General features: G+C 35.2%; 1 protein-coding gene across 2 annotated transcripts in view; it reads right to left on the reverse strand.

The window, feature by feature from the left end:
* Nucleotides 1-1714: 1714 nt before the first annotated feature.
* Nucleotides 1715-14823, reverse strand: part of LOC105486102 (heat shock protein family A (Hsp70) member 4 like) — a 62777-nt gene continuing 49668 nt past the window's right edge. For both annotated transcript variants that reach the window (XM_011748796.3, XM_011748797.3), the window contains 3 exons: nucleotides 13263-13382; nucleotides 9614-9775; nucleotides 1715-7700 (listed from right to left, as the gene is read on the reverse strand). In XM_011748796.3, the coding sequence (XP_011747098.2) occupies nucleotides 7509-7700; nucleotides 9614-9775; nucleotides 13263-13382 (474 nt within the window). In that variant the 3' untranslated portion in view covers nucleotides 1715-7508. The remainder of the gene's footprint in view (nucleotides 7701-9613; nucleotides 9776-13262; nucleotides 13383-14823) is intronic.

Raw genomic sequence — 14823 nt, forward strand, 5'->3', positions numbered from 1 at the left:
AAACTGGGAAATTGAGAAATCAAATGTAGTACCTCTCTTAAAAAGAGGAATTGTTAACAAGTAGGAACTAAACTGCCAAAAGTTATTTTCCATAATGACTAGAGCCAGTCATTACATACATAAATTATTTTATTTTTTATTTTTTCCTTGAGATGGAGTCTTGCTCTGTCGCCCAGGCTGGAGTGCAGTGGCGCGATCTTGGCTCACCACAACCTCCGCCTCCTGGGTTCAAGCTATTCTCCTGCCTCAGCCTCCAGAGTAGCTGGGATTACAGGTGCACGTCACCATGCTCAGCTAATTTTTGTATTTTTTTTTTAGTAGACATGGGGTTTCACCGTGTTGGCCAGGCTGGTCTCAAATTCCTGACCTCAGGTGGTCTGCCCAGCTTGGCCTCCCAAAATGTCAAGTTATTTTAATAATGGTTGGAGAAGAGAAAAGATGACTTGGATGCCACCTTACGAATACTAAGCAATTCGGTAACCTCATTAAAAATTGCTTCTATTTGCTGTGGTATTAAATAACAATGGCTTTATCCTACTAAATATAAAAACCACTTTTAATGTGAGTCTCTTTCCAAGACATTAAATCATAAAAGTTTATTTCAGGGAAAAAATACAACACTTCAAAGCTTCCTTTACCTAGATTTCCATTTCTAATTACTTTTCTTTCTTTCTTTTTTTTTTTGAGACAGAGTCTTGCTGTATCCCCCAAGGTTGGAGTGCAGTGGCAGGATCTCAGCTCACTGCAACCTCCACCTCCCAGGTTCAAGCAATTATCTTGCCTCAGCCTCCTGAGTAGCTGGGACTACAGGCGCCCGCCCCCACACCCGGCTAATTTTTTGTATTTTTAGTAGAAATGGGGTTTCGCCAGCGTTCAAGTGATTCTCCTGCCTCAGCCTCCGAGTAGCTGGGACTACAGGCATGCACCACCACAGCCAGCTAATTTTTTGTATTTTTAGTAGAGACGGGGTTTCCCCATGTTGCCCAGGCTGGTCTCAAACTCCTGAGCTCAGGCAATCCACCTGCTAGGATTACAGGCGTGAGCCAATGCACGGGGCCTCTAATTACATTTTAACATCTACATTCTGGGTAGATTCATATAATTTTAAGAACATTTTAAAATACTCAAGTCCCCAGAAGCAAAAAATTTAGGAAACTAAAAAAACAAGGAAGATGCACAACACATGTACATAACCAGACAGCAGCAAAGAATCAAAGGTGTTTAACAGCTATTCTGAATTTCTGACCCTTGTTATTCTGTCAAATTGATATTTGGATTAAAAATGAAGGATGTTGTTTGCTTAATAGGCAATACTCACAAAATTGACCTCTTTTGGTCCAGAATTAAAGTATTCCAAGGCCAGAATACTATATATATATATATATATAGTATGTGTGTGTATATATATATATATATATATATATATGAACACACACACATACACTCCAGAATGCTACTATTAAATGACACAAATAACATGGCTTATCAGTACGAATTTAAAGCCAAGAAACCCTTAACAGGAAGAATAAGTATTAAAAGGAAACAAAAATAAAATTAACTATCCAAGTGACTGGATTATCAGTGAAACTATTTTTAAAAAGCCATGAACAAAAAGATCTAAAGGATAATAAAAAATAACAAATACTTGAGAAAAATACAGTGATTATTTAAGAGTCTAGAATTGGATAAGAGCATAAATAAAGCAAGATAAAGGAAAGACAAAGATCATTTTTATTTATAGTTTATATGCTATAATGCAATTAAATTATTTAAAATATGTTGAATTTCACCAGTCTCTTTACAGGATAGGTAATTTTTAGGTGTCAATGACATTTTCCTAATAATCATCCTGTGACTTAGGGCATGATAATAAATTAGAGATTTCAAAGCAAAGAGCATACTATTAATTTTTTTTTGTTATGGATTTTTGACTTGCCTGACTGAACCAAATGTACATTGTTTCAATTAGCTTTGTTTCTTTGACTTGGGAGCAGCACCAAGTCATTTAGTAACGTTTTTCAGCAAACCTACTTTTTCTTTTAATACTTATTCTAACAACATGTTAGAAGTATCCTTAGGGATAAGGAAGATGAAAGAGCCATCACCCACTTAACACTGATCACTTCCATAGACATTTAGGTTTCTTCTTTTCTTCTAAGCGGTTTCAGTTTTTTAATGTTCTGAAAATTCCAGGTGCCCTTTTATTGTTGGAAATAATTACCTTTGAATTTAGAAAAAAATTTGTAATGACATCTGGCAGCATTATAAATCCAAAGCTGTTTTGTTAGAAAACATGAATATATAAAAGAACATTGGCCGGGTGCCATGGCTCACGCCTGTAATCCCAGCACTTTGGGAGGTGGACGTGGATAGATCATTTGAAGTCAGGAGTTCAAAACCAGCCTGGCCAACACGGTGAAACCCCGTCTTACTAAAAATAAAAAAATTAGCTGGGCATGGTGATGGGTGCCTGTAATCCCAGCTACTTGGGAGGCTGAGACAGGAGAATTGCTTGAGGCTTGACCCCAGGAGGTGGAGGCTGCAGTGAGCAGAGATCGTGCCCTCCAGTCTGGGTGACGGAGTGAGACTGTCTCAAAAACAAAACAAAAACAAAAACAAAGAATGTAATTTTCATGCATTTTAAATTAGAGATGTGAGTTAAATAGCTAAAGTTTCTTTTTGCTTGTTTTGTTTAAAAGCCTTGCTCTTTGATCTGCATTAGATTTTTGTTACTTTTTATCAAAAGAAATTATATGCTTCTTAAAATTATTTTATATTCTTACTTTATATTAAATCAAATGTTGGGCAAAAACCGAAAGGTATAATGTTAAACCTGCTATCTTTTTTGATAAAAAAGTATCTTCTGAAACTTGACTGCTTTACAAAGATTAGTTTGCTAAGTGGACTGATTTTTGCAAAACATACTGTAGTTAATAAGAGGATAGTATCAGAATTAATCTTTATAAGCATATCCCTCTCATGCCACAGGAAAAGTCATCAAGGGCTATTTAACCAGTATTACCAGATTTTAAATGTATATTGATATGTACAATTAGCTATGCTTCTTGTTAACAGTTTATACAAATATCAAACAAATTCTGCTTGCAATTCAAAACTTTAGATTAACCACAAAATAACACTAACTTTAAAAGCAAAAATTTTTGCCGGGTACGTGGCTCACGCCTGTGATCCCAGCACTTTGGGAGTCTGAGGTGGGTGGATTATCTGAGGTCAGGGGCTTAAGAGTTCAAGACCAGCCTGGCCAACATGGCAAAACTCTGTATCTACTAAAAATATAAAAATTAGCTGGGTGTGGTGTCATGCACCTGTAGTCCCAGCTACTCAGGTGGTTGAGGCAGAAAAATCGCCTGAACTCAGGTGGTGGAGGTTGCAGTGGGCTGAGATCATACCATTTCATTCCAGCCTGGATAACAAAGCCATACTCTGTCTCAAAAGAAAAATGTTTTGTAGACTTTTAAAAACTGAGAAAGTTATATTTTACCAATCACTTAAGAATCATTTCTAAATCTATAATTTGTAAAATTAATGCAATGACTTTAATTGTGGACTATCAAATACCAACTAATTACTACAAAACAGAAAATCCTAATGGGAGAGGCTTATTATTTTTCAAATTTATGAAAATGGAGGAATGGTTGTATGTATTTGGAGTTAAACCAAAATCAGATAATTTGATTGCTATATTCAGATGTCTACTGCCTTTAATAAATATAGATTTTTCAAACCAGTTAAAAGATGGGCTAATTTGGATTAAGTGCTTTAACAGTGACATTATGTTAAATTGAGCCCCAAAATTCTCTTTAAAGACTTCTATCATGGAATTAATCACAAATATACTAAAAATTGATACCCCCCTCCAAAAAAAAAAGTCTAAGAAACCTTTACTTCTCACCGTTAGCTCTTACTATACTGAAAATTGACACCCCCCCCAAAAAAAAGGAAAAAAGTGTAAGAAACCTTTCTTTCCTTTAGCTCTTCTTAGTAAATGACTTATTTATTTATTTATTTATTTATTGAGATGGAGTCTTTCTCTCTTGCCCAGGCTGGAGTGTAGTGGCGCAATATTGGCTCACTGCAACCTCCACCTCCTGGGTTCACGCCATTCTCCTGCCTCAGCCTCCTGAGTGGCTGGGACTACAGGCGCCTGCCACCACGCCTGGCTAATTCTTTTGTATTTTTTAGTAGAGACGGGGTTTCATCATGTTAGCCAGGATGGTCTTGGTCTCCTGACCTCGTGATCCACCCGCCTCAGCCTCCCAAGTGCTGGGATTACAGGTGTGAGCCACTGCCTTTTATGTATTTAAGACAGGGCCTCACTCTGTTGCCCCAGGCTGGAGTACAGTGCTATGATCATGGCTCATTGCAGCCTTGACCTCCCAGGCTTAAGTGATCCTCCACCTCAGCCTCCAGAGTAGCTGGGACTACAGGTGTGCACCACCATGCCTTGCTAAGTTTTTATTTTTTCTAGAGACAGGGTCTCACTATGTTGCCCAGGCTGGTCTTGAACTCCTGGGTTCAAGTGATCCTCCCTTCTCAGCCTCCCAAAGTGCTAGGATTACAGGTGTGAGTCGCTGTGACCAGCCTTGTTATCCTTTTCAAAATCAAGTTTATCTGTTATTTCAATAGCCATATTCTTTGCTGTGCTCTTTCTAGTTTTTTGTAAAACTTAATTTTTTTTTTTTTTTTGAGATAGAGTCTTGCTCTGTTGCCCAGGCTGGAGTGCAGTGGCATGATCTCGGCTAACGGCATCCTCTCTCTCCTGGTGATTCTCCTGCCTGAGCTTTCCGGGTAGCTGAGATTACAAGGGACATGCCACCATGCCTGGCTACTTTTTTGTATTTTTAGTAGAGACAGGGTTTTTTACCATGTTGGCCATGCTGGTCTTGAACTCCTGACCTCAGGTGATCCGCATGCCTCGGCCTCCCAAAGTGCTAGGATTACAGGCGTTAGCCATGGCACCTGGCCAAAACTTAATAATTTTCCATTACTGCTAAGGAATTAAAACATCACAAACTTCTGTTATATTATTTAACAATTGTTTTTTTATAATTACAGTACAACTGGCTATCAAGAGTACAGAGCCAAAGTATACTAATTTATATTAATCATTCTAAATATTCCCTACAAACTTAATTCTTATTTGCTTACCATAGGAAAACACTGTTTTACTATGTATCTTTTAAAATAATTTCTGAAATAATAGCTTTTTATTTTGAAAATCTGTCTAGCATTGCATATTTTAATGTAGATTAAAATTGGACTGAATTAGACTGTCTACCCAAAGCTATATTAAAGAGAGCACTCTCTCTCATTAATGAATTAAATAAATACATTATAAGGCTAAATTGCTTTTGAAATTATCTTTTAAGTTGAATAATTGGGTAGAAAAAGTATATATATATGGATGTATTTAAGTTACTAAATGAAGTATTATATAATTACAAAAATTAGTGGTACTATCTGACGAAAACACAAAACTAAAAGTGATTTCAGAGCAGGAATGGAAAATGTCAGGATATACTAGAAAATTTAGATGTATTAATAGAAAAGTTGTTCCCATATTTATTCCCAGGAAGTTTCCGAGGCATAGCTCCTAAACAAGTGAGTGGATATTTTAACTCAAACAAAAGCTTTAAAGTCCCTACTTGTATTGTTATATATTTGCTTTCATTATCTTCATGCCTTTCCTGAAATGAATCTATACATTCAACATACAAATAAAAAGCATCTATGTTTTTAAAAAATGTATTTAATCACCTATTTGATATACCTATTTCATTTTAAGAGAATTAAGAGAAAGTTTAAAGACTAGAAGTTTTAAAAATATATTGTTTATATGATTTTTTAATGCAAAAAAGAGATTCTTCCCCTCAAAAGACTGAATAAAAATCCCTGCAAAATGCACTACTCCATACTCTCCATTAAGTGCCGACTACATTGTAGAAACAAAATCTCTCGTAGAGAACTAGTTGTGAGAAATAATGACTATCCCTAAAGATATTATACTCTCAATTTTTACAACTTAAGTCAATATTTAGTTGTTCCTAATATAAAGATTTAGCTTTGGGAGAAAATGAGCCTTTTGAAATTTTAACCTAGGTCAATCTAGTTGATTGGCATTAAGGACATAAGGGCTCATACACTTGTCTATGCTTCTGTCTCTTGTAGGTCGAAACATCATTTCGGTCTGTTCCCATACTTAAAACAGTTTCAGGTCTCTGGACAGAAATTAACAATGTGAACAAGTTTGGTGATGAAGCACAGATAAAGTCCTTAAAATACATCTTAAGTTTACAGTCCCTTTTCCCATTTAATTTGTATAAGCACCACCAAAACTGGAGCCAAGGTTTCAAAAGGTAATGTTAACAGCAGGAACTATAATTTAATCACATCATACAACACTATGTAACATTCTATATTTTTGCCTGTTGATATGTAACATAGTTAAGTTTATTACAAACATTATTTCCTAAGACTTACGGTATAAGTGCTCCTTTTCAAGTATTACCACTTAATAGTGTTTAATCTACAAGGTAACATTAGGTAAATCAATGATAAATGTATATAATGCAATACACTGTGCCACTTCTCCCTACCCTGTGTTAAGGTATTATTAACAAAATCAATTAAGAAAAAAACAAGACAACTATTATAACTGAAACAAGGCTATGAACATCACAGATGCATGTCTGAGTAGATAAACAGCATTTCCCCTTAACATGAAGGTCATTTTGTCACAGACTCCTGTGTCTTTAGGCTAGCATTGTTTTTAGCAGCAGCTAGTCTTCAGGACAAGATCAAAAATTTCAAGCAAAAAAGATGAGTTACTCTGAGAAAACATCAATCCACATTACTAATAAAAGAAGCAAACTGCTGGTTTCACCTTAACATAAAATCGGGTGTGTTCCCTTTCACATGTGATTTAGTTCATTTATGTGATGATAGCAAAGCTTTGGAGTTCTGTGGTACATCAATGAGATGGACTAATTTGTTGAGAAAGCTCTTATTTGTTTTAATATTTAAATTGTAACAATACAATAACTAGAAAAAGGTCAGTGCCTCTGTAGCTTTCAACCCCATCAATTTCCATTTGTTTTTCAAAATAAAGTTGCAATGAAATCTATGCATCTGCAACAATAGTGCAATAAAGTATCCTTTCCTGAATAAAGGAATTGAGGTTTATCCCAGTAGAAGCTTTAAATAAGGTAGACTGTTGCCAACTATCTATCAATTCTGTTATGTTTGATATAAAATGTATCTGGAAAGCTTAAATTGTCTTGTAAATCTAATTCGGCTAAAGCTTCATGTAAGCAGCAATGGAAATGAACAGAAGTGCACTCAATATAAAACACTTTTCAAAACTACTCCAAAAAACAAATGACAAAAAGAGGTTAAGAAAACTGAACATCTGTTGTGTGTACCAGATGTAAAAGATGGACCCCGTGGTTACTTGCACTGTTTGAATTATGTGAAGGTAAAATTAAGACTTAGTCCACTTCCATCTCTCCGGAGGATTTAGTATGCTGTGAGCTGTCTTTTGTTGAATCTGATTTCGTTTCATTTCCACTCTGTCCATCCATTGGGCCATTGTGTTCACTATTAGCTTTTGCTTTGTCTTCAGGAACTTCTACTTTTGGTTTGGGCTTGTAAATGATGGGGTTACAGAAATTATCCAGTTCCTAAAGACACGAAGAAATTGATTATATTAAAATGATTACAGAACAAGTTACCATTAACTTTCTAAATTTCACATTAACTTTCTGAATTTTCACATAATTCCAACTTTCTGAATTTGTGTTAGCTCAGCCAGATAACCAACTGTTTTCTTCAAATGCCTCATGAAAGATTTACCTTCTTTGTTAGTATATGTCTGTGGCAGTCAAAAATTATTGAATCGTAAACAATTATTTTTTGTACTTAACCTTTCTAAAACTTGTTTCTTTATAATAATTCAAATATAGTTTACTTTGGCAGGAATAATTTTTAATTCTTCCTTTACATTATGTGTAATGCTTTGCTATGAGAATTACATCAAATAACACCTATTTCATAAATTGAAAATTTTCAACATTTATATGAAAACAATTCTAATAAATGGAATCATACAAATACACAAACAACTTTTTTTTTTTTTTTTGAAAATAGCTCAGTAGCCTCTTCTGTTGAGGGAAAAAGTGCCATGAAAGTAAACTGTAACTTAATAATTTAAATGAAACAATGTTCTTCAATTTCCTTGCTTTTTACGTACAAATAGAAGAACACTACACAAACACTACTCAAATTTAAAAACCTTTGAAGATCAATGTCACAAAGATTGGGGTAGGGACGGAAATATAGGGATTAACATCCTAGGGGGAATGTTTTAGTTGCAAACTGCTCTTGTCACACTCCACATCTCATCTCATTAGGAGTAAAATATATATTATAGCTTCTTGGCAAAACTTTGTTAGAATAAAAATATTTTTATTACGCATTTATTAAAAATACCAGCTTTTGTTAAAAAAAGAAAAATTAACATATCCCAAAACATACTGAATGATATTTTTAAAATCCCCTGAAATTCCATCTCCTACAAATAAAGAATATTAACCTTTGGTGGATATCCTTCTAGATGTATATTCATGCATACACATACATATAAACAAATCTATGAGCACACATATTTATACAAATGAACACATTTTATTTAGGTTTTGTAATTTAACTTAGCAATACACTGTATACATCTTTATATCTAAATAGATATCTCTATATGTAAAATGCTATATTTAATGGCTGCATAGTGTTGTATGGATGCATCAATTTATTGATCTAGTTTCCTAGTGATAGGTATTTAGATGCCTTTTTATTTTTTTAAATAGACAGGGTCCTGCTCTGTCGCCCAGCTGGAGTGCAGTGGCACGATTGTAGCTCACTGCTGCCTCAAATTCCTGGGCTCAAGGGAGCCTCCTGCCTCAGCCTCCTGAGTAGCTGGGACTACAGATATGCGCTACTACGCCCAGCTGATTTTTGTATTTTTTGTAGAGACAGGGTTTCGCCATGTTGTTTATGCTGGTCTCTAACTCCTGGGTTCAAGCAGTCTGCCTTTCTCAACCCCCACAAAGTGCTGGGATTACAGACATGAGCTGTCTCAACCCCCACAAAGTGCTGGGATTACAGATATGAGCCACCACGCCTGGCCAACATTTTCACTGGCAGTGTTTTTTAAACTGAAAAGTTTATCTCGGAATAAGATTTTACCATGAAAATTTATACACTTCAAACTAGGTCAAAGACAGACTTATACTGAAAAATTCTGTAATGAAGACTTAGAGGTCTCATTCAACCTATAAATCTGAAATACTTAATCAGAAGTTGCCACATTGCTTTTATTTCATTCTATATTACTCTTGAAGTTTAAAAACCAGCCTTGTATGACAAATTAAATCAATTACCCCATACCTAAAATCTTAATTTAACTAAATAAAAAATTAGCCTTAAATTTCTGTTCTTCTAAGTTCTTCTGCAAGTTGATTATTTGCCAAAGTATGACTCTCATTAAAAAATTTTAATCCTTGAAACCATTAAAAAGGCAATTTCGTAAACTTCTTACCTTTGACTTTGCTACTATTTCTGAAACTTTTACCACAGGATCTTGAGTGAGACTTAGTTTGTTTTGTGCATTCATCTTACTATTCAGCCAACTCATGGCATCACTGATATATTTTTCAACCTTTTCCATTTCAGCAGGATCCAGATGGTCATATCTTTCATCCTATTTAAAAAAAAAAAAAAAAGCTTGACTGCATGTAATGATTTTTCAGGTAGCACCAGTTTATTAATAATTTCTACTTTAAAAATTTAGACTCTTACTGACTGTATACCTCAAATGTATTCATCTGAAGAAACCACATACAAATAACACAGAACTGAAGAGAATGGGATAAAAGATAAAATCAGTGTGAGTTTAAAAAGGAAAGGTTCTCTGAAGAAATCACGTTTGGGAAAGAATGACTACTAAGGAATACTCATGGAGAAAGCACTTAGCCAAGAAAGAAGCTGCAACGAAATGGAATGTGTAAAGGAGAAATAAGGTGAACAAGGCATATAGCAAATTAGACACAAAATTATGAATATATAACAGAAAAGTATGTTAAATTCTTGATTAGAAAAATGACAAAATTCTTTCTGAAAAAGAGAAACTGCAGTTGTCACATGTAATAGACAACCAAGTAGTCATGGTTTAGATTAGTAGTGATAGAATCAGAAAGAAATGGCAATGAACATACAGAAAGAGAATCTCCTGATGGATTACAGTTTGGACACAGAATATAAAGGGAAAGAGAATGTAAGAACACTCCAAAGTCAAAGAAGTGGGAGGATGGTGATGCCATTTTTAAAATCATAAAGCTATATATATGAAGGAAAAAAACCCCAAACAAACAAAAAACCCATAAAGTTCCCTCAGATACCCAAGTCCTGTTTCTGCTTGTATGATCAGAAATCATGCATCAATCGTCTGACTCAGTTTCTAGGTTGCCACATTTTCTTGAATTTCTTCCTATGTCATGGATCACTTTTTAAGTTTCTTTTGCCATTTCATCCTCATTCATCTCTCTACCCACATGCTTTAAAAAAAAAATGCTTATGTTTCAAACAACTGATTATGTCCCCACCTCCTCTTCCCAGTTTTCTTCATCTCAGCAAATGGAAACTTCATTCTTTCAGGTCAAAATCCTTGGAGTCATTTTCAACTTATTTGTGATAGATTTACATCAAATCTATCAGGAAATCTTAAAAGCATCTACCTTCAAAATAAATGGAAAAATCTGACCACTTCTTGGCTCCCCAACCCTACTCTCTGGGTTCGAGCCTCCATCATTTCTTGCTGGTATTATTCTAATAATGTCTTAATCTGTCTCTCTGCCTCCAGATCCTTAAAAAAAAAAAGCCAAATGTTATTACTCCTGTGCTCAAAAACCTCCAACAGCTTCCTATCTCAGAGTAAAACCCAAACTTTTACAAGGGCCAACAGACCCATTTATGATCTGGCAACTGCCACACTTACCCCTATTTTCAACCACACTGACCTTGCTGTTCCTCTAACATGTTCTCCCCTTGGTGTTTTGCAACTGCAATTCTTTGTCTAGAACATTTCTCTTCCAGTTATCACATATCTTTGAGTTTTCACTTCTTCATTTCTCTCCTAACATGTGTATCACCTTATTAGTACACCCTTCTGACAAACTTCTACCAACTCTGGCAGTCCTTTACTTTTTCTTCAGCTTTTTATTACTATCTGATATAACTTACAGTAATTTATTGTCCACTTTTCACTATTGAAGCATATTAAAAACAAGTTCAATGTTTTGTTTGACACTATAGTTCAATCACCTAGAAAACAGCCTAGCACATAATAAAAACTCAAATGTTTGAGCAAAAGTGAAGTCTTGCCTTGTGTGGGATAATATCTTAAACCTGTATATTGAAGAAGATAGCTAAAGCCTGGGGAGAACTGTGCCACTAGTAATTATACCAGATTTAAAATATTCTTGGTGTTTTCATTGGGTTGTTTCTTCTTTCTTACTTTTTCATTATCCTTACATTCTATCTGTGCCTATAAGAACAATTTGAACACTGATATTAACGGGCATATTTACAATCAATATCTGAATTTTTCCTTTAGGTCTGCTGGACTGCAGTTTTTGTTTCACAAAACTCAAGAATCTCTTATTTCTAAAATAAGTAACTCTTTTCCATTTTGTGTAGTGGGAAGCAATATAGTTGCTGAGAATTTGTATGTTGATGTCAGACTGGTTAGGTTTGAATGTTGATTCCATCATTAACTACTTGGGTAAACCTCAGTAAGTTGCTTAAGCATTTCTGTTTTCTTAGTTGTAAAATAAAGATAACATTAACTTTGTATAGGATATATCCTGGTGAGATAATCCACACAAAGTACTTAAAATTCATGACATGCTCAATAAATGTAAGCTATTTTCACATGTTTGAGTATTTCTGGTGCTGGTCTCTGGTCTCTTCTTCCTACTAATGCACGTTTAACATAATGACAAAAACTAGGGATTACAGAGAATATTTCCTTAGAGTAGGGATCAAAAAACTTGTACCATCAGCTAAATCCAGCCACTGCTTATGATTTTTTAAATAAAGTTTTTGGGAACACAGCCATGTCCATTAGTTTGCATACTGTCTATGGTACTTTTGTGCTACAATGGCAGATATGAATAGCTGTATAGACACGTAAAAACTGTAAAGCCTAAAATATTGTTTGTCTTAAAAAAAGTCTGATAACTACTGATTTAGAGAAACAAAATAAGCTTAATTTTCTCAAATTTTATGGTTATATCTAAATGGAAATATCATCTGTATAACTACATATTTGAGACTTAAAGACAGTGGAAAGATTAAGGTTATATAGATTTGAATATGTTTATAAAAGAAAAAAGCATACAGGAGATTATGGATGACTAATGGACTGGAGGACAAAAAGCAACTAAAAGAAAAATGAGCCAAGAAACAAAATAATGGCTAGCAGAGTCCAGTCTCAAAGAGGCCCATAATTTAAAAAAAAAGTCACTACATAAAAAACATAAAAATGTTTCACTACATAAAAAACATAAAAATGAAATCGCTGGCCGGGCGCGGTGGCTCAAGCCTGTAATCCCAGCACTTTGGGAGGCCGAGATGGGTGGATCACGAGGTCAGGAGATCGAGACCATCCTGGATAACACGGTGAAACCCCGTCTCTACTAAGAAATACAAAAAACTAGCCGGGCGAGGTGGCGGGCGCCTGTAGTCCCAGCTACTCGGGAGGCTGAGGCCGGAGAATGGCGTGAACCCGGGAGGCGGAGCTTGCAGTGAGTTGAGATCCGGCCACTGCACTCCAGCCTGGGCTACAGAGCGAGACTCCGTCTCAAAAAAAAAAAAAAAAAAAAAAAAAAAAAAAAAAAAAGAAATCGCTAAGAAGAAAACAATGGATTTGGTCACTGGGTTATTTTATAATGTAGTTTCAGGAAATTCTAAAAGATGAAAGCTCCGTACCTTCACTGTTATTTCAAATGTATCAGAATCCTTAAGTGAAATTCTCCAATAAAAAAGTAAGTTTTAAATTTGGTATACAAAGTCTCTGGAATTTGATAGCTACAACTGCTATAGCTTTGTAGCTGAGAACTTTTAGATTTGCCCCATTCTATGTACCATGCACATGCCATCGTCAACAATTGGCTTTATGAATTCAATACCTTGTTTCTATAAGCTTCTATCACTTTCATGACAAGTTGGATCTTTTTTCCCAAGTCATTTAAGGCTTTTGGTCTCTCTTCATGCTCCATGTACTTCATTTGAATAGGCTGGCCATATTTCTGTCAACATGAGAAATTTTTAAAGAAGAAAAAATGTTATTATTTGAGTTTTAACAGAAAACTTTTATAGGGCCCTTATAGGATGATAAATAGAAAAGATGGACAGATAAAAATATGTCCCCTCTTATTTTCCTATATGGAAGCGAGTTCCAGTAGCTACTTCCTCAATCCTACACACGGATGCCTTCCTCACACCTTATCTCTTTTTCTCACTCATTAAGATTACGTCTTAGCTTCTCCAATCCGAAATCTCAATCAAAACTTTAATTCCTTAAAAGCTGGGTGTTAAAACTTTGTAGAACTATTAAAATAAGAAAACCATAAAAACTATACTGCATGCAGAATTTGTAGATTTGAAACTTGGTATCAAATACTCAAAACCATAATATAACCCTCTATGTACAACATAATTACTGGGACTGATAATTATTATCAACTAAACATTATTTGTATATTTAATCAGTAAAATGAGTACTGTAGTATATGTAGGTTTTTCCCCTACATGTCTTGGATTAAAGAGTTTCTAAATGTTAAAACAGACTGTAGTTTTGGGAAGGGGAGCACATTAGAAGGATAAAATAACTATTTTCTTTTAAATTCTTTATATACTGAAATAAAAATCGGCTTATTTTAGAACAATTTTAGATTTACAGAAAAGTTAAAAGGAAATTATACAGAGAGCAAGCACCAGACGCTTCTCTATGCTTTTCTCTAATGTTAGCATCTTAGGATACATTTGTCAAAACTAAGAAACTACCACTGGAGCATTACTATTAACTGAACTACAGTCTTTATTCAGAGTTCATTATCATCTGTTCCAGGATACCATTACTAAATTTGGTCTATTCATATCATATTCTTTATAGTTTAAATGTTTTTGAAAGGGAAGCAAGTAGTGCTTTTTTTTTTTTTCCATTGGGACAGGGTCTTGCTGTGTCACCTAGGCTGGAGTGCAATGGCAACGGCTTACTGTAGCCTCAAACTCCTGGGTTCAAGTGATCCTCCTGCCTCAGCCTCCCAACATGGAACTACAGGCACATACCACTGCCTGGCTAATTTATTTTTTTGTAGAGATGGGGTCTTGCTTTTTTGCTCAAGGCTGGTCTTGAACTCCTGGCTTCAAGTGATTCTCCTGCCTTGGCCTCTCAAATTGCCAACATTACAGAAAAAGTAAAACTTGTGAAACCTTCTGTAATACTAATTTCTATGGCTACTTATATATTTGAAGCAGAAGAATCCATGATAGGAACTGCTGGGATTTCCAGTTATTTCTACTGGCCTCTGCTGCTTGGCTTGTGTTTCTTTTTGAGAAGGAGTTTCACTCTTGTTGCCGAAGCTGGAGTGCAATGATGCGATCTCAGCTCACTGCAACCTCCGCCTCCTGGATTCAAGCGTGTCTCCTGCCTCAGCCTCCTGAGTAGCTGGGATTACAGGTGCATGC

The sequence above is a fragment of the Macaca nemestrina genome, chromosome 3 (assembly GCF_043159975.1).
Source record: "Macaca nemestrina isolate mMacNem1 chromosome 3, mMacNem.hap1, whole genome shotgun sequence".
Classification (NCBI taxonomy): Eukaryota; Metazoa; Chordata; class Mammalia; order Primates; family Cercopithecidae; genus Macaca; species Macaca nemestrina.